The sequence below is a fragment of the Nannobrachium achirus genome, assembly GCF_963921795.1.
Source record: "Nannobrachium achirus genome assembly, chromosome: 10".
NCBI classification, from domain to species: domain Eukaryota; kingdom Metazoa; phylum Chordata; class Actinopteri; order Myctophiformes; family Myctophidae; genus Nannobrachium; species Nannobrachium achirus.
The window spans coordinates 33,856,202-33,877,049 of NC_137819.1; the positions used below are offsets into that span (position 1 = coordinate 33,856,202).

Here is a 20,848-nt window from a genome sequence, read left to right on the forward strand (position 1 = left end):
CAAACCGAGGGCCAATCGTGTTGCGCTCCGAAAATAGGAGATCTACAAGCTCACAAGGCGTCGCTTCCGCGACGCGTTGTGAGCTTGTAGATCGATCTGCTATTGTGGGCGTGGTTTACTGTTGCCATAAAAAAGAGAGACTATTCTGGACAAAAATATTGATATCATTATTCTAAGCCTAGAATCAAGCCCTCCAGTATCTTGGTGAATCATGCAATAGGGGGTAGGCTTTGACTTTTTACTGGGACCAGTTTCGAATTGCAGCCGAGCGATGTCTGAAAGAAATTAGGCCTATAACTTTTGACTTGACTTGACTACTATGGAAGCAAATGGCTGACACAAATAAAATGAAATGGCAAATTCGAAAATTAAATTGAAATAAAATAAATGCTTTTTAATCTTCAGGAAATGAAGCATTTTTTTTAGACAAAAATAAATTTAAAATGCAATAGCATTTACATGTTATCTACATGTTCTTCTTCCTGAAAGGTACTGTATGGTAGCCCATCTTGCATTGAAGACACCATTTCAAACATTATTTTCAACATTCACTGTAGACATTTACAGGTGGCCTACTTACATCTCATAAAGTGCTGAGGCCATAGTAGGCTACACACAAAACCTAGGCTAGCCTAACTGATTTTCATGCTGAAATAATAGATGGCACAAAATGGAAGCCTCATAGACACAACTTTGCATTGACTTGAGACCTGTGTGTTAAACCAAAATATACAATAACCTTGGATTAAAGTACCACCAGAAGATAAGAGTGACAATAGATCAGGCCAGAATAATTGGATAGTGCGTTAATCCCTGGTTTGATTCCAGCCGGAGTCGGAGATCTCTGTTGTGTGTCCTTATATCCCTCCCTCTGCTTTTAGTTTTCTATAACTAGTAAATAGAGTGACCCGGTAAGTTATCATTACGTATACACAAATTGGGGGATATAGGATCATAAGTGACTGTCTTAAACAGAACATTCAGACAAACATGTCCCCTGCATGGCAAGTCATCCCTGTATTTGGTTCAAGGCTCCCCTGGGAACATGCTTAGAATGGGGAGGAATGGGAATGAACCAGCCAATGCACTTCCTTCCCAGCATGCTATGGTGGTGGAATACAGACCAGTTGTAAATTAATACACCACTAAGACATAAAATAATCCACAGCAGAGTGTGTGTGTGTGTGTGTGTGTGTGTGTGTGTGTGTGTGTGTGTGTGTGTGTCCGTGTCTATGTTATAACAAAATTATAAACCATTAATTTCACTCCCTGCATTTCTTAGGTTTATGATATATGGTATAATATATACGATAAGTATATGCATCTTAGTGCCGCTCTCTTCATCCTGTGATGTTGCACTTCTGAAGGTCTGTGCATGGGTCAGCACATGCATTTACTGTGTTCATGTCTGTGGTTTCTTGATGGTAGATTCAAACTGTGGGGAATATAATGATTTGGACGAATATATACATAATACTGTACATAGACCTACATACATACCATTACATGTCTTCTAAATGCCCCAATAAAGAGCGAGAATATAAGCAATATCACCATACGTTTCCTTACCTGTTGACGATTCTACTCAGAGTTCAAAGTTATTTATTGCAGCTTATATAAACTAAGAGAAAAACGAGAGGCATGGATTTCTCCAAAGCCGGCACAACAAAGGCAGAGCAGCTGGAAGTTGTCAGATATATTATGCCTTCTGAAACCAAGGCTACACTGCAGTGAGTTTCCACTGGGCTGCATGGGAGTTTTGGTTAGATTTTCTGTCTGGCCCCTTATGAGGGGCTTGGAGGACAAACCATAATAAAGTAGGATGTCGCTTAGGACCCAAAGATGGTGATAAACAGCCGACACCGGGGCATGAATTTCATGGAGGCCATGGCCGCCGTTGCCCCGATTGTAAATACGATCATTTATCTATTTCACTGCAGATTAGGTTATCATCCCTAACACTTAATTTCAACAAATTCTTTCAATGGACTAAAATCTTGTTTTATTTGATGGCCTTCCTGCCCTGGCATTTGGCCTTTGTGCCCTAAAAAGAATTACAACACCAAAGGCCAAGTGGCCTTGCCCCTCAAATGATGACATTCCAGACCTGGCCGACACACTTAACTGACACTGTAAAATGTCCACATTTCTATTACTGAAACAAACAAGGTACAATAACAAATAAATGAGCACTTGAAGTTGAATAAGTGTGAATTCATGGTTTATTGTTTTAGAATAGTATTCACATCAAGTCTAAACTCATTAAACAAAATGGCACAACTTTGTATCAAATGCTGGTAAAGCTGCCATCTACGGAGTAGTACTTTTAATTAATCTGTATGTATATTTTTAGCTTATGTGTCTTTTCCTGGGCATGTACACATTTAGAAATACATACAGATATACACAGCTGTAAATCATTGTGATGTATGATAACTTTGCCTGTCCTAAAACACTCTTCACTGTTACTGTTACCCCCTTCTGCCACCATTAAGATACATATATACTGTATTCCAGGTAGATACAAAACATATAGGAATGCAGTAATTACATGCACAAATACAAAAACACCTGACTAAAAAGTCACAACAGATAAACCAAACAAAGAAAAATGAAATATAAAAATTACAGTATCAAGTTATGTTAACTAGATATTACATTGCCCACCCAATGAGATGGCCATGCCATAGAAAATGGCATTGTGGGCAGATCACAGAAACTTAAATGCAAAATATTGACCAAGGTTTTGGCAAATGGTTCTTCCAAATTTTAAATCCAGCCTGTTCTCTCAATCCTAATCCCAAATGTTCAATGAACTCACTCATCCATGACTAATGTCGCCTCTACAACTGACAGCACTGGAGATATGAGAGACACAAGTTACCAGTTGGAATCTAACCTCACCTACCAAAACAACACATTTTCTCCTAAATCAGCTCTTTAGATGCATTTCTGCTGTTCAATTAAATCTTTCATCTTATGAAAGATATAAATCTTTTAAACTATCGTATCATTTTTGAAGACCATACATGTTTCTAAAGTTCATGGGCCGTAAAGGGATTTCATGAGAGAAAATATGCTTGTATGGTAAGTTAGTAACATGTACTGTAAAGCTTCAATTCAAGCATGTCTTTTCTTCCGGTAAATGTGAAAGCATACTGTGGGCTTATAGGCCGATTTGAGTCTGGGTAGAGATTTTAGATTCACTGCTTGGAGAGTCACAGGCAGATCAGACATCAACTATTTCACACTCAATAAAAAAACATCTAGATTATCCCATACGCTGGCCCTAGAGATGCACTCAAATGCATGTGCATAGCAAAGACCAATTAATAACACAGAGGTCCCTATCTTTTAAAAGCACACCCAATGTTTACCCTTGTTTTATTTCTCTTCGCGTCATTGAGGGGTTATTTTGGCCACAAAATATATGTGGCTGCTGGAGGCTTACACAGTCTCTGTGTTTGTAAACACAAGTCCATGAGTACAGCTGTGGATTTCTCAGACATACCTCAGGTACTGTATATGGTACTCTTGCAATGAAGATACCATTTCAAACATTATTTTCAACATTCACTGTAGACATTTACAGGTTATTTTATGCTAGTAACACAAGTGAACACAAGCACCCTCTAGTGGATTAAAATCGAATATTTCCCATAAAAAGTAGGCTGGTGAGAGGTACTGTAAAAGTGTGTGGGGATTTTTTTTTTTTTTATATACTTTTAAGACAGATTGCAACTCAAGTTATTATATGCCTCCTACTGTGTCTCGTCATCTTCTCCCTGGCCTTCTGATGTCCATAGCTGCAACAAAAGTTGAGGGAAATTAAATAAGCGAATGGTGAGAAACACAGACAAACTTACTACATCTGACAGAGTAAGGATATATCAGATGCATAAGCACCAAGCTTACATAATTAATTTCTATTTTCATGAATAAAGCAGAGAAGAAAAGCCACATGCATGCAGACGGCAGTGTACTCACCGTCAGATTGTCTCGAAGCAGCTGCAGGATCAAGGTGCTGTCCTTGTAGGACGAGTCTTTGAGGGAGTCCAGTAACATGAGGGCATCGTCAAAGGCCTGGGGACAGAGACACTGAGCTGTCAATACCTCCCAAAACGAATTTGTGTGAAATTCACGCTAATTTGCTAAAGTAGCCTTACTAGCCTAATATACTACAATACATTTCATCAGGAAAGGCGTATATTTTACATGAATCTGTTAATGTTAAGGGTAGCTGGTTTTCAGGGTTCAGCATTTGGTCTCCAGTACTGTAATACTGAGTATCTGATACCTAAACCACCATTGTCAGTAGTTGTCTGACAACCAACCAGATTATCAGTGCGATCATCCCTACAGGCAATGGGACCTAGGCTATATTAGACTGTAAATTAAAACTCCAGTCAATCCACTGTGAAGGCAAGCTTAGTATTAAAATGTGCAAACGTATTTTCTCCAAATGACAGTTGTGAAACTAACTGCCAACATATCTATCATGATGCAATCCAATCAGTATTCACATTCACAAACCATGTTTTAGAGTTGTAAACAGGTAGAATCTACATTAAAGGGAGCTCTCGAATGCCTCAGCTACAGGCAATCTGCAAGCTCAAAATGTGTTGCATGCTCAAATAGGTTAATATTATTCTTAACAGTATTTCTGAGAACAAGTATTGAGAAATTATTTCGGAAACAGGGTTGTGTATGCAAAGCCTGTAAAATATTTGGGCCAGCCCCCTCTATAGGCAAACATCCCTGCACTAACATTACACAACCTTCTCTTTATTTAATTTATCACTCGCAGTTAAAATGGTGAAATCTCAGTGGATTTACAATTCAATAGGAAACCAATGTATCAGCCAGCTGAAGTGAGCTCCTACCTTCTTGGCCAGTTCACAGGCCTTCTCAGGCGAGTTGTGAATCTCGTAATAGAACACCGAGAAGTTGAGCGCCAGCCCCAGGTGGATGGGATTGAGAGGCTCCAAATCCTTGGAGCTGATTTCAAATGCTGCCTGGTAAGCTTCCTGGCATTTAGTAATGATGGCTGAAAAATAAAGAAACATTAGCAATGTAAAGATTTAGAACAGTACAATTACGCAGGGATGTAATTGTTTATGCAATTTAATATAGATAGATAGATATTCCTTAAAAAAACATCAGGATAAGGCCTGTGCAATAGGCCAAGTGGAAGAACAGAGTGGCAGCATTATTTGGTGTCAGCACAGGTACAATTTTCATTTCCAAACTTAGGACCAAGTTCTGTGAGACTGGTAAAGTCAAAGACAGAGCGCAAAGTGGCCGATCATTCGATTCATCAATAAAGTAATCGATAGAATAATTGCTAAGGAAATAATCAATAGTTGCAGCCCTACACTGCATATGGGGTTTATTCTGATTTCTAAGCAGCTTCACAACAAAGGGATCACCAGTCAGTATGATTTAATCAGAGATCACCTTCATCTAATCGCTTCTCTTTCCTGACATGCCAACGTCAAGGAAAACCTGTTAGAAGAGCGTTTGTGAGAGAGTGTGCCCCATCAATTTACATGTACGTGTATGAAGAAACAGGGGTCTGCTGGACTCACAAGCCTTTTCGTCTCCAGTGAACACTTCAGCCAGGTAGCGGCAGTAATCTCCTTTCATCTTCAGGTAGAAAACCCTGCTTTCTGCTGGACCTGCCGAGGGGATCAGGTGGCTGTCAAGCAGGCTCTATAGAGGTGGAGAGAATATGCAACTCAATTAACAAAACCCTAAGATAAAACTTGATAACAACACCTGAACATAAAACTTGATGTGTCTTTATGATCTATGCTCAGGCTGCTTGGAGCGCTTTGTAAAATGAACTGATAGAAATGGTCTGTCTTGAGCAATTCACTGTTTATCTAATGGCCTTGAGGCACCATTAGGAATAGGAGCCATGCTTGGTTTGCTCATCACCTAGTAGTGCACCGCACTGTTACACAATAGTTTCTGCACTGATAAGCGCCCAGTGGATTCTAATTCCTTTCACTGCTGTACATTACTTGAATTGTTTCACACATGATTCAGGCATGAATCATGCCTGAGACATTGTATTTTCTAGTGTGGGAACAATAAAGTATCCATACAGTATGTGCAATACACTGTCTAGCCATTATGTGCATTGTGGAGGCTATCTCTTATACTGATACTTGAATGATACATCTGATCAGTCACATACAAGGTGTCAATCAACAGATGTTGACTGTGTTCAGTATAAGTTGCATCTAAATGCCTAAATTGTAAATTATTTCTAGAATATGCTCAACATCTCTAGTATTATGTGGCAGTGCCAGTACTTATATTTGTCATCTAAATAAGTGTAGGCCCTGTGTATGTATTTTATGTATGACGTCGTCAAACATCTGTCTGTTTTTCACATGGAACAGTCTGAAAAAGTGCATTGTGCACAATATTAAGTATAACTCAGGCTTGCTCAACGCAGAATTTGTTGAGTCTGCGTTTCTAGATATTGATGGGTTTCCCCAAAGCTCATCCAGCCTGTTACCTCCCCCTGCTTCCCTCCTTCAAAACCGTAGGAAAAAAGAAAGAAAAAGAAAACACCACCCATAATTCCTCTTCAGCTCCTCACCAGCAGTGGTGTAAAGTAACTAAGTACATTTACTTAAGTAGGCTACTGTTCTTAAGTACAATTTTGAGGTATTTGTACTTTACTTGAATATTTCCAGTTTTCAGTACTTTTTACTCCACTACGTCTCAGAGGCAAATGTTGTACTTTTACTCCACTACAATTATTTAAAAACTTTAGATACTACTTTGCAGATATAAATGATTATATTATAAAACATATATTAATTCACTTTAGCCCTTTTTCTATACCATGGATATTTGAAAATAGCCGATCTACAAGCTCACAACGTGTTGCGATGCGACGCGTTGTGAGCTTGTAGATCTGCTATTTTCAAACATTTTGTACTTTTACTCAAGTACATTTTGGATCCCAGGCTTTTACTTGTAAAGGAGTATATCTATATTTCAGTATTGATAGTTCTACTCAAGTAAAACATCTGAGTACTTTTTCCACCACTGCTCACCAGCACATCATTGCAGAGCTCCCTCAGTTCCTTCTCAATAGTCTGTCTATACGCCTTGGCCAGTGCACTCTTCTCAGGGGTCTTGGCCTTCAGCTCCATGTTGGAGATCACCCGCCACGCAGACCTCCTGGCCCCCACCACATTCTTGTAGGCCACAGAAAGCAGGTTGCGCTCCTCGTCCTCGAGGTCAGAGTTCTGCTCCGTCAACTCTTTCATTAAGGCGGCCATGTCTTCATAGCGCTCCATCTGCTCCGCCAGCTTGGCCTTCTCGATCAGATCTGCCTTGGTGTCCGTCATGGTTTCCTACTGTCTTGGCTGAAGGAGGAAAGAGAGAGAAGCACACAAGAGGAGGACACAGCAAACAGGACAGGTCAGTGGAGGGGGGAGGGACATGTATGAACTTATAAAGGTGAGGGGAAACAGGACAGGATAAGGTAGTGGTGGGAGTATATGGGTGAGGTCACGGTGGGGGGTTAAACCAGAAAAACAGGTCAGGGAAGTTGAGAGGATTGGACATCCTATGATAAACAAGTTCTTCTTTTAAACATTTTTTTAAAGTGAAACCAGTTGTTGTTTTTGAACTGGGGGAGAGGAAGAAAATGAGGGACTAGCAATTCATTGTGCAGCACAATATAAAGCTAATTATGGGAGTATAACTCCTGTATAGTTGAAAGAGATCATTGTATAAAAGAATACAACTATAAAAGTAACATTTTAGTCCAATATCAAATTAAATCAAGTTAAATGAATACAGAAACTCTTACTCTAGAGTTGTTCCAATACAAATATCAGTATCAGAAATTAATTTGGACTGATATGGCAAGTCTCTATGCACCAATCATGTAATTATGGTATTACACATCATCATGTATCACATGATGATAGCTTATTTACACTGCTGTGTCTATTACTGTACTATTTGTATGTCTTAATTGTGGCTACAACTATCGATAATGTTGTTAGCAATTATATTGATTACTTGTTTTTTGATTAATCTAATAGTTGAGAAGTGTATTCTTTGTTATTTGATTAAATATCAACAAATGTATTACCGGTAACCATCTAAGCCCTATTTTATACTTCATTGCACAAAGGTGTAGTGTAAAAACTTTGAAAGTAGAAGATCTACAAAGCCTAAATGTGTCACATCGCTGAGCTTGTAGATCTGCTAAACAATGTTCACCTAGAATGACTATTATTGATAATAATAAATAATTGATTGTATTCTATATTACATAAGGAATTGTTATTTATTCCTAGATGTAACCTATGTATGTCTTTTTCAATTGTTCCTGACTGTCAATTTAGTTCTATGTGTATTTGTTCATGTATTACAAATAAGGGTTTACCCTGAGCCAGGCCATACAACATACAGCAATGATATGCATACCCACATATCAATACAGGTTATGGCTGTTACAAAAAAGACGCAGGTTAAGGTAAATCGGTATCAGGAAGGAGAAAATGTTAACAGAATTCTAGCAACAACCTAGCCAAAGGTTTCCCTTTGCAATAATCTGTTTCAAAGACACTCTCAAAAGTTTGAATGTGGTATTTGTGCAGATCATCAAAATAGGCCTATTAGCTACACCGATCTGACATTATTCAGCTCAAGCCCAAACAGAAAGTTTTCTGTCACAGGCCGATCACGTCACCATTTCCATTAGATGTTATCTTGACACGAGCTATGGTATGCTACACAAAATTCAACTTGTACATAAACTGGCTTCAACTTAGGCTAACTGCAGGGGAGAAACACATATTCTATTGCTGTGTTGACCAAGAAAACTAATAGTAGACAGCTATAATCAAATGGTGCTTTATGCTTATAATAATGATACGAGAAAGAACACTCACAGAAGTGATAGTTGGCACTCGATCACTTGGCAGTGAATAGTAGCCCTACCAGATTAGCTGCCCTTCTCTGCAGACACTTCTTATATTTAGCTAATTCTTGACATCAAAACTATTCAGTTTACGGCAGTGCAAGCTTTAAATCTTACCTTTAGTCCAAGTACCACGATAGCTGTATAGAGACGGTTGTAAGATCGCTCTCTTTAGAAAATATATAGCTATAAACGCAGAGCACGTCAGATTTATAAGCCCAGCTCAGTAGCGCAGGTTGGGACTGGGAGTAACTCACCACACCCTCACCTTTGTTGAAGCACCAAGGAATGCAGCCAGTGCCGCCTCCTACTTCCGGGGGCCTGGTGCAGTGATCAGGGGCGTCACAAGGGGTAGGAAAGTGGGACTGAGAGTTACTAGTGCCCAAGGTGGTGGAGGGGCCTTAATTATTTTATACTTTAACTATTGAAAAATAGCAGATATACAAGCTCACAGCGCGGCACCGAGTGTCGCGCTGCGAGCTTGTAGATCTGCTATTTTTGAAAAGTCGTGGAAAATGTGTGCAAATCTTTGAAAATATGTATTTTGTAACTCAAATTTTGCTTCTGGGGGGGTCCCTGGAACTCAATATTTGGAGATGGGGGTCCGTGGCCAAATACATACCATTTTGGGGGTCCTTCACATGAAAAGGTTTGAGCTCCATGCACTGACATCGAAAAATAGTTTTTTTTTTTTTTTTTTAACGTAGAAGGATTTGAATTATTCAAAGATTTTCATGATTTTTCAAAAATAGCAGATCTACAAGCTCGCAGCGCGGCACTCGGTGCCGCGCTGTGAGCTTGTATATCTGCTGTTTTTCAATAGTTAAAGCACAGGGGCCCCACAGTGAATCATTGTACCCAGGGCCCAGAATGTGGTGCGACACCCCTGGCAGTGATTCTCATCTACCTTTCTATATTCTAGTGATGTGCATTTACAGTTAATTATTACATTAAAGTTTGATCTTTTTAAATTATATCTAAGAATCTAAGAACATTTGTATCACCAGACGATGATTTGATCTGATACACTGTTTTGTTCAACACAAGACAGTGTATCAAGACTGTATCACTGTATCAAGTCATTTGGCCCATAGACCTACTGTCGAATAGAGTGAAACTGATGCAAATAGCCATTCTCGTACATTGTCTCGCTGTAGCCTACTTGTACCATAGAGTTATGACTTGTAGGCTACATGTAGCAACAATAATGGAAAAATCATTCAATACAAAATTTAGGACCCCATTCAGAACCATTGCAAGTGACCTAAAATAATTTGCCCAGTTTAGCTGTGCCATATCATTATAATGCGGATTAAATGGTGTATTAGTATTTATGCACTGGTGGGTGTATTAAAACATTTAAAATATTCATAGCACATAAACCTTTTAATTTAAAATCGTCATGCACTGTGGTTAAATCTGACTTTAATGAGCGCCAACTAAGCTCCCCTACACTGAGCTACAGCTGCACACAGCCTGCAGTGCAACATTAGATAGGGAGAAATTAGTAGACAGATTTATACTAAACCAGAATGAAGGGAGTAAGGGACCATAGTAGTTTAGTCAAAGTTTCAACTAAATACAATAGATATCGCAACCAATATATCATTTTCACAGACGTGTCAGAGCAAGTCGAACACAGCTGCAGCTAAACTAATAAAGTTAATAATGGGTGTGTTGGTCAGTGCTTGCTGGCTCACCTACAGCCTACTAGCCTACATGACCATTATTAAGGGACTACAGAGGGGGGAAAAGTTCCTGTGGGGGAGCAACATACCTGCATGAGTGAGAGAGAGAGAGAGAGAGAGAGAGAGAGAGAGAGAGAGAGAGAGAGAGAGAGAGAGAGAGAGAGAGAGAGAGAGAGAGAGAGAGAGAGAGCAACAGGGTCAGGTGGAGTTGGGACCAACTCAAATCCTAACTCTAACCCTAACCCAATACATTGATTAAATCATTGATACAAATAATAAAAACTTTAAATTAAATAGGGTGCTCAGGTGGCACAGGGGTGCAGTACCTGCCCACCACAGTGGAGTCTGGGGGTTTGAATCCTACTGGCAGGGTAAGCAGAGCGTCTCAGGAAGGAAGCCAGGCGGGGACGATGATCCTTGTCACTGCATGTATTCCTATGGGCTGGGGTGCCGTCTATCAGCGGGCAATGTTGAGCGGGAGGACTAGGGCAGAGTCGCTACATCCTCCCGGTAGGGGCTCCTCACTCACTGGCAGGTGAGCTGTAGGGTACAAAAGCAGCAGGTACTGTGAGTCACTCTGCTACACTAGCAACACAGAAATGTGTGGGGAGGAAGGATGGATGGATGATGGATGAACCTGTATCTGTGTAACTGTCCCGGGTATAACTTGGTCTCCGTCCAATCAATTGACTTCAAACATTTATGCTGCTGTGCCAAGTATATAATTCTTTATATCCATATTTGAGATCCCTGTGCTGGCATCATAACATGGCTTCTGCTATGATAATGTGTACAATGACCACTAGTTCCATGGGTATTGCAGATACAGTATATCATGCATATTCGCCTTATTGCCGTCATTACCAACTGCAACCGGTCCTGTGTAGGCCACACTGGCCTAGTAATATTAATAATAATTATAATAATAATAATAATACTATAATACAAAATAATTACCTAACTAGAGTGTATACTGGAACGGTCAATCAATATAATATATATATATATATATATATATATATATATATATATATATATATATATATATATATATATATATATATATATATATATATATAAATGTTATAATAAATAAATAAATACAAATATAATTTTGTCAAATGCTAATTTATTGATAGTTTACCCACCCATGTTTGTTATAGTCATGGCCATGGGTGAGAAGGATTATGTTATTTTAATGATATTTTGAGAAACTTTGACTAAACAAATGTCAAAACAAATAAAATGTAAAGTTTGAGTCTACCTTAGACATCATGTGTTTGTGTTTTTAATGGAGAAACTTACATAAAAGGAGAATCCTGAAGTCTCTGTGTTTACAAGAGTTGCCATAGCAACCTCACAGACTCCTAGGTGTTCAGTAGTTAGCATGCCTATGTTGCTAACTAAACTAGCAAACAGTTAGGTGTATCCTTTGTTTTTGCCAGAAAGATGTCCAGAAAACGTGCAGAGAAAAAGGAGAAATCAGATAAGGGGAGTGTTGGAGTTGAAGATCCTTCGAAAAACACAGGTAAGTGTACTGTAATACAAAATAAATAGAAATTTTCAAAAGCATGCTAGAAAACAGTCAGCTTTGACATTATTCTAAAACAAAATCAGTCAAGAGACCCTGGTTCGTCTAAACTTGTAGCATGGCATCTTTGTTGTTAGGAGTCGGACTAACTATAGACGAGAATGCCCTCACCTTTGGTAAGTAGCCTATACTTGCTAGTTTTAACACTGCATGCCTGTGTGCCTGTTGTAAAAATAGACCATGAAAAATAAAATTGTAATCCTCAAGATCTTTTGCACATTTTGTCTGTGATACCAGTTTGAGGGTATGGTCATTGAGCAATACCATTCCATTTCCCCATCTCCTTTAGATGACTACCAGTGCTCAGGCAACCTGACAACTGATTTCCCAGAGCTTTGCTCTCTTTTGGGAATGAAAGAATGCCCAGTGATCTGCACCAAGCGCCCAGCCTCCTCCTCTCCAGCAACTGAAAGAGGCACCATGGGTAAACCCTTTTCCCTAGCCAGAAAAGACACTAATAAGACAGTACTAGATGAGAAATCCTCCCTTTTACCTCAACGTATTCCTAATACCTCCTTGAGCAAGTCACACTGTCCTAATTTTCTTTGGAGCTGCTAAGTGGCCAACAGTAAAAGACTAAGGTGATTGTATTGCTTCATGTAGATCTGTTTATGAATGTGAATCAGGATGTTGCTGAAAGATATCGTCCCTGTTCTGTTAAATAAAAATAATATAGATCACCAAAGCTAGTAAAGCATTCCAAAACAAAATAGTTTAAATGTGCTGTCATTTGGGCGCCCGCTGGCCTAGTGGTCCAGGCGCACACCACATAGGCATGACATCGTGTCGCGGGTTTGAATCCCGACGACCTTTGCTGCGTGTCACTCCCCATCTCTCTCCCCCTTCCTGTCAGTCTGTCCTATCAATAAAGGCATAAAAGCCCCAAAACAAATCTATAAAAAAAGTGCTATCATAATACTTATATACTCCTTTTCAGCTGTGTGTTTGAACATGTCTGTTTGAATTACTTTTAACATTGACAACCCATTACTTCAGAGGACAGCCAGTTCCACATGGAGACCTCCGCTTGGTGTCCTAAGCCACACCTCCAGCTGGAGTTGGAGAATGAAGACCCTCATAGTGTGAAGGGCATCAAGATACTTGGTAAGAACTTTGTTTACATTTACCAGTTGAAGTTCATATTTCATTTGCTGTAGGCCTATATTTAGATTGTATTTCAATTAGTTTGTTTGCCTTAAGAAGAAGATGAAGAAGAAGAAGAAATAAAAGCAGACATGAACGTACAGTGAACAAATTCATATCAGGTTATATTACTGAAATTGCCAAGTGAAATGTAATTTATCAAATTTACATTAGACAAAAGAAGAAGAAAAACTAAACGTGAATAAAATGTTCTCACAAATATACAGGTTGGAAAGTAGACACGCGGATAGGTCAAGTACTTAGCAAGACACTTCCTTTCTTGAGCAACCTACAGAGCCTGCAGTGAGTAATTATGTGTGCCATTAGTACCTTTGCTATGAGGAGTGCTGTTGCTGTATGTGTAGTTATATCTCCCTGCCCTGCACTGTATGTTGCAGTTTGTGGCGCACTGGACTGACCGATCAAATGGTCATCTCCCTCAAGAACACAATGTCTCTCTGCTCCAACCTCAGGTGATTGCTTAATTCATCCACAGCCAGTCCAAAGGCCAATTTTCACATGTACCTTGTGTTGTTTGATGTTTTTATTATTATTATTATTATCTCAGTAGAGTAGTAAGACTAGTTTCCCTCTGGGGACCATAAAGTCAAGTATTCAACTGTGACTGATGGCCTAGGCCCCGGACTAGAGCCTAGGGTGGAACTATTAGGGTGGGTGTGAATCATTGTTGGTAGGCCCCACCATGTAAAACTATTTCCCACTGAAACTATACTTAGTATAGTTTTAAGGCTCAATAAATGAGCTTGTGTGCCAGGCTGAGAGTGAGAGAGAACATTTGAGAGAGTTGTAGAGAGGCAGACAGCAACAGGGTGAGTTCAGATACATTTATCATTCACTGGTCATCTATCCATCTCCTTCCAATGCTCCTCACTGTTCCAGGTCTGTGGTGTTAGAGGGAAACCCTCTCCCAAGGGAGAGTTACCACATTCTACTGTCTCAAGACAGTGTGTGAGTACCAACACACACACACACACACACACACACACACACACACACACACAGACACAGACACACACACGCGCACACACACACACACACACACACACAGACACAGACACACACACGCACATGCACACGCACACACACACTCTCTTAATTGATGTATTGATAATTAGCTTAATTTCTAACTTTACCTGTTTGGCCATCAGCATCACTCATCTGTCACTGCGGAACAACCGGTTAGGAGATGAAGGAGCGCGCCTGATTGGGTCAGCACTCTCCACTACTAGATCTGCCAACAAAAACCTCATGTCACTCAACCTCGCCTTCAATTTTATCGGTGATGAAGGTGCTGCACATATAGCACAGGTACAAGCCATTGTCCATATTTATTCACATTTAACCATGTGAACCCTTAGCACCAATTATGGGCATGACATAACAGGCAAATATTCTGGGGAAAATAGGCAAACATTCAACAAAAATACAACACATTGTGAGCTTATACTGTATATCGGTTATTTTCGACAAAGAGATTTGGTATAAAGGGAAAAAGTAGGGGGCCAGTAAAGACCCCGATCAAAGTATAGAGTTTAACAGTGGTGACTGAAAGTGTTGTCGACATACCATTCAGTCATTCCCTATCCTGTCCTAGGGTCTGCGTTTGAACCGTGCTCTGCTCTGCCTGTCTCTGTCCAACAACTGGATTGGAGACACAGGGGCTGCTCATCTAGTTAAAGTGAGTGTTTCAGTTCTCTCATAATGATGTGTGTCATTTAATATTATGAAAAGAGAGACCAGACATGCACACCTCTAACCCAAGTTTGGGCTACAGGTGCCGAGCGACGAACTGTATAAGAATAATAAATAAATAAATGCTCACGCACACTTAGGGCTCCAATGCGACAGATGCTTTATTGCACCAATTAATTATGTACAGATTTATTTGGTGCGATAAAGCATCTGTCGCATTGGAGCCTTCAGTGTGCGTGAGCGTTTATTTATTTATTATTGTTACCTATTGTTGCCTGTTATTATTGTCACGTACCCTTTGATTTTGTAGATACTTGGTCCATTTGCTCTAACTCATGAAGAGGTTGTGGAGAGGAGGAAGTTGCTACTAGAAAGAGACCAGTCCGTAAGTAGGAATACACAGACATAAGCCTAATTTAGGCTTCAATACCCTTTTCAGTAGAAAATTGTCGAGTGAAGTATAAATTAGGCTTTCAGTGGAAATGCACATGGTATTGTATTTTCTCCTCCTATTTCTGCAGCCCTCTCTGATGACTGAGCAGTCTCCAGTTGACCAAACTCCTTCAGTCCAGAGCAGCACCTCTCTGAGTGGCAACATCAGCAAGGGGGCCAACAAGGGAACATCCAGAAAAAAGGTGGCCAAAAATGTATATCTCTGCTGTCTGGCTAAAACCAGCTGACAAAAAGTTCATTTTTCAGAAAATGAAAACACATCCCGCTCAAGTCCAAAACACAGACAAAAAGGGTGTTCATCAATAGCACGACAATAGCACTGATTTATTAAAGAAAAAAAAAGAAGAAGGCTATTAAACCGGGTGGAGTTAGCTGGTTTGGCAGAGAGTGTGAGGATTTGCCAACACACAGACGCAAAGGGCGTTCAATAGTACTGATTTATGAAACCTTTAGTTAGCTGGTTTCGACCGCACAGCGACGATATATAATGGTGACATCCTTTTTGTTTGAGATTGTTGTGCTGCCCTCATCACGTTCCTATTATTCCAATGCGTCTTTTATAAACGAGAAATGTCCTTCACAAAATCTGACCCCGACCATCTCGTAAAGAAAGACTGACCTTGAGAACTGTGTGATTACAGGAAATTCCCAAGAAAGATGAAAAGACGATTGGCAACCATGCAGGAGCAAAGAAAGAGGACCCAAAATCTAACAAGAAATGTAATCAAATGTATCAGTTTTATTGCTCTCTGAGAGACACCACGGGGCATTTGTTATTTCACGCTATCATTTCACCCTCTCTGTTACAGCCACTGATGCCAAGCTACCTCGAGGTAAACCAGGCAAGCCTGGGGCCAAAGAGAAACACCCATTAATGTCTGAGCAAGAGGTGGTTATTGAATACACACTCATTTTGACAGCAGTGAATATTCACATTACGTTTCTCAAAAGTTTACATGTGAAATGCCTGCCTTGCATGCCATTTTCTTTATCTGCAGGATAAGACAAGTGCTTCTCTGAATAAGGTTTGTCTCAAACTATTTTTAAAAGAGTCGTATTGTTATATTAAAGGTGACAGTATATACTATGTTCCATTAGTCCATACCTCCATCAACATGGTGTCTCTCTGCATCCCAGTTGGTAGAGATGGTGGAGATTGTGAGCCCCCTGCTGGAGCCATCGGTGCAGCACAAGGACGGTGAAGTCATTCTGATGGGGAACAGTGCTCTCACCTCCTTGAACCTGGCAGGTACCCCTGACTCAAAGGAGAACACGATTCACACAATGTAATATGGTTACAACGTTCATGGCTTAAGAAGAAAATCATTTGGGTGAAATAAATAAAATATAAATAAATAAATAAAGGTGTCATAAGGTTTGGCAATTAACATAAAGTGTGTACAGTATCTCTTTTGACACGACACAACATGACAACATTATTTAAGCTTTGTCTCTTTCTTTGGCCTGGGAAGGAAACAGGTTAACAGAGCGGTCGTTGCCTCTGTTCCTGTCATGTGTTCAGAAGCAGACTGAGGGAGGACTCCTCCGTCTGTCTCTCCAGGTGTGTATCCACTAGGGCATTCACGAATAGTGTTTTTTAGTATTCGAATTATTCGACCTCAAAGTATTCGAATAGTCGAATATTCGACAGGACTTGCCAAAATGCATTGAGGTCTTCATTATTGGATGCTATACACTAATGTGAACATTTGATCTCTTCATCTCAGAGAAACCACTTCCTTCCAGACTGTGAATCCTATATGAAGATACAGGAGATTATGAAACAACGAGATCCTCTCATCAACACTACTGAAGAGGAGGGGCAGGCTGCATAATAATTGAGAATATATTGTTAGATTCATCAAAATGCTGCATGGTCCTACCCTTTTCTATTCGTTTTCCAAGTTTGTTTTACAAGTGTAGAAATAAAATATTAGTTTTAATTTAAGCAGTCTTGTGATTAATATTCTATTTTGCCAAAGAAAATCTCTGGGTTTTTGGTTAGCCTACTTTGTTATCGACATAGGTGTCAGAATATAAGTCAGTTCTAAGTAAAAGAAGAAAGATTGGATTGCACTAAAACGTTATCAGTGGTGGAAAAAGTTATTATTGGCATGAACATGTACTTAAAATACCAAAAGTAAACCTACTCATTAGGCAGAATTTTCAAATTGACGCAATGTGAGCTTGTAGATCGGTTATTTTCAAATGGCCGAAATGTATAGGGCTGAAGTTGTTAATGTAGGTTTTGTAATAATGATAAAAATGATAAATGATAAAAATCTACAAAGCAACTTCAAATAAATGTAGTGGCATAAAAGTAAAACATTTGGATCCAAGATGTAGTGGAGTAGAAGTAAAAGTATTGGAAATTGGAAATACTCAAGTAAAGTACAAATAAGTTAATAACTCAAAAGTGTAACTAAGTACAGTACATATTAAGTAAATATACGTATTTACTTTACGCCACTGAACGTTATTTAGTTTGATTTTAGACTTTTAGGGTTGAGCTTGACCTTATAAAAATGTCCGCCCGGTTGGTTTAATGACCCACTTCCGGTCCTTGCTCGAAGGAAGCGTCGATATCAGCCCCGCGCTTCCGGTGCGACCTCCTTTTCGGCAACGGCTACTTCCTCGCCAACATGCCAGTGAGTACACGAGCGACAGAAAAACACTATTTTATCAACTAATTCGAGGTTTTATCGTCGTCTACCGCGTTGTATCTGCACATAAACCCATAGCGGTTCGACTGATGTACACTTTAAGCAAATTGCCCCAGTCCATGTCCCGGTATTATAAATATAATCTCTGAGTGCTTTGGGAGCGCATTGTCAGATACAAGATGGCTGCGTACATAACGCAAAACATGGAGACGGTTGAATAGCGAATTTAACGAGCTGCACTCCGCAGTTTGTTATAAAGTCGACAAGTTTTGACATTGATGTCGACATTTACATTGTCATTTATTTAACATTGGTGAATTGACGAGTGCATCAGTTTACACCGTTTAGCTCGTGGATGGAAACTGCGTAGCGCTCTAAATATAGGCCAAAACGTGTTAGACTAATGTTGCTAACGTTACCGAATCCCGGTCCACCACACTACAACAAAGAGAAATTATAATGTATACCTTGTTGTCGGCAGATGCCAGCTTCAATCAGGGCGACCATGATTATAACATTAAAATATGTCATTTAAGTGCGTGGGTGACCAGCTGCAGCTGCCCTGCTCTGTCATGCAGGATAGGTGGGCATTGACTAGGGACATGTCAAATTGGCTATTTGTGATTTTTGTCCTAAATGTTAAATATTTGTAAAATGGTCTTAAGTAATGTAGAGTATACATGATGTGAACATGCACGGTACATCATCAGACATAATTATATCCTTCAATTTCATTATGCCCCCAAATTTGTGGAATTGTAGAAATATTGGCCGTATTTGTCGAATGTTTAAGCATGTTCTCATCATGTATACTTCAGTTTATTTGAAAACATTTTCAAAATATATATTTTTTACATTTCGGGGGTAAAAATGCCAATTTAACAGAGGTGCCCACTCCTCCTTGGTGCCCCTTCCCACCAGATTACACAAGCCACCACTTATCGTTCTCGGTAGCTTAGCCATCTAAACATTTAGAGGGTGATAACTGATGGCCTTTTTAATAATACTGCTGTCTTTGTTTCTTTTTTACATTGTAGCTCGCAAAAGACTTGCTGCACCCAAGCCCTGAGGAGGAGAAGAGGAGGCACAAGAAGAAAAGACTCGTTCAGAGTCCCAACTCTTACTTTATGGACGTGAAATGTCCAGGTACATTTTTTAAAATAAATGCAACACACACCATTGCTGAACACTCGGATGAATTGTGTGGTCATTTGATTGGCCAATTACAGTTGATATAATGGTCTTTTTTGTCATTGTGCAGGATGCTACAAGATCACTACGGTGTTCAGCCATGCCCAGACGGTGGTGTTGTGTGTGGGCTGCTCCACAGTCCTCTGCCAACCTACTGGAGGCAAAGCACGTCTCACAGAGGGTCAGTATCTATGGTTCTGAATGATACATCTGACACCTGTCTAAAACCACATGGCCAGGGGCGTCATTTGGGTCATCAGGGGATGGCAAATGCCGACCCTCTAGAGTTCCCATTTAACTTTGCATTCAGTTATTTAATGGACGGGCATTGCAATTGGGCATCGTCCATCTACATGTGACACGTCTTATTATGTAGACGAGCCTTTTACTGTTTAATGTAACTGCTTTACGCATGGCATCCATATTTTGGGAATGTCATTTTAGGCAAACATTTTCAAACTTTTTCTCTTTTCGCCCGTACACAGATGGTGAAAATAGTGAAAGTAGCTTGTCAATTATTACATAATTGTCTAATCCCAATTTTTGTCAATCATTTCCTTGTTGAAAAATGTTCATATATTTTCAAACGTTTAAAAATAGTGGAAACAGCAGATCTACAAGCTCACAACGTGTTGTGAGCTTGTAGATCTGCTATTTAAACTAAAGTTGTCAAGTTTCAGTCTTTAGTTTGTATTATTTAGGTTATGTGTCATATCTGCCATGTGCAACATAAAGCCTAAAAGCTAAACAGAAAAACATTCATGTTGCTGGCTGTCAGTGTATTGTTTTGTGTATGAACATGTTCATTTTAATAGTTTGCGTACTGTCAAATTATAGATTAGAATCCCTTAAATTGGCCTTTTGTAATGCTGGACATGTACACAATCACTTACATATGACTGCTAAGTGCTACCCTTCAGTAGCATTCAACAATAGCAGTATGTTCCCAGTTCCTACTGTATTTGTCTACTGTTCAGTAATGTCCCTCTTTGTTCTCAGTGGTCTGACTGACTCATTGTCTCTCCATCAGGGTGCTCATTCAGGAGAAAGCAACACTAGCTGTTCTCTGGCCATGAACAGGGAGAGGAGAGGTTGGATTGGTTGATATCAGCATCTTTGACCCCTCAACTTGGTGGTCAATGGCACTTAATTCAAGACCCAGTGCATCGTTCCGGAACAAGACCTGTTATGCTGATGTATAGACTGGTTACATTTTGTTGATTGTTGCTGTAACTCCACCCTCCAGCCCAGTCTTTCTTATTAAAGTGTATTGTTTTTGGCTAAAGCAATGGTGTGTTTGTAATCTTTCTCTGTGCTTATTGGTGCAAAATCCAAAGTTTTATTTGTTCTACTCGACACTGAAGAATCTCTTAAAATATTTATTATTGCCTTCACAATGATATAAATTAAGAATGGTATTGTCTTTGTACAACTGTACATCATT

At 39.6% G+C, this 20,848-nt stretch overlaps 3 protein-coding genes across 3 annotated transcripts; 2 read left to right on the plus strand and 1 right to left on the minus strand.

Moving 5' to 3' along the window:
* Positions 1–3,761: 3,761 nt before the first annotated feature.
* LOC308292980 (14-3-3 protein zeta/delta-like) lies at positions 3,762–9,177 on the minus strand (the record flags this gene model as incomplete). Its single annotated transcript, XM_080735406.1, has 6 exons — positions 9,080–9,177; positions 7,077–7,391; positions 5,589–5,712; positions 4,884–5,047; positions 3,988–4,083; positions 3,762–3,806 (listed from the first exon to the last, which is right to left on the minus strand). The coding sequence occupies exons 2-6, from the start codon at positions 7,371–7,373 to the stop codon at positions 3,762–3,764; spliced, it is 726 nt and encodes a 241-aa protein (XP_080591532.1). The 5' UTR covers positions 7,374–7,391; positions 9,080–9,177.
* A 2,922-nt stretch (positions 9,178–12,099) lies between these two features.
* Positions 12,100–17,126, plus strand: lrrc71 (leucine rich repeat containing 71; the record flags this gene model as incomplete). Its single annotated transcript, XM_080735408.1, has 12 exons — positions 12,100–12,178; positions 12,531–12,665; positions 13,238–13,394; positions 13,783–13,857; positions 14,285–14,353; positions 14,554–14,713; positions 15,000–15,083; positions 15,408–15,482; positions 15,619–15,732; positions 16,360–16,383; positions 16,688–16,799; positions 17,023–17,126. The coding sequence occupies 12 exons, from the start codon at positions 12,100–12,102 to the stop codon at positions 17,124–17,126; spliced, it is 1,188 nt and encodes a 395-aa protein (XP_080591534.1).
* A 1,042-nt stretch (positions 17,127–18,168) lies between these two features.
* Positions 18,169–20,693, plus strand: LOC308292688 (small ribosomal subunit protein eS27). Its single transcript, XM_080735096.1, has 4 exons — positions 18,169–18,198; positions 19,251–19,359; positions 19,475–19,585; positions 20,435–20,693. The coding sequence occupies exons 1-4, from the start codon at positions 18,193–18,195 to the stop codon at positions 20,461–20,463; spliced, it is 255 nt and encodes an 84-aa protein (XP_080591222.1). The 5' UTR covers positions 18,169–18,192; the 3' UTR covers positions 20,464–20,693.
* Positions 20,694–20,848: the final 155 nt, after the last annotated feature.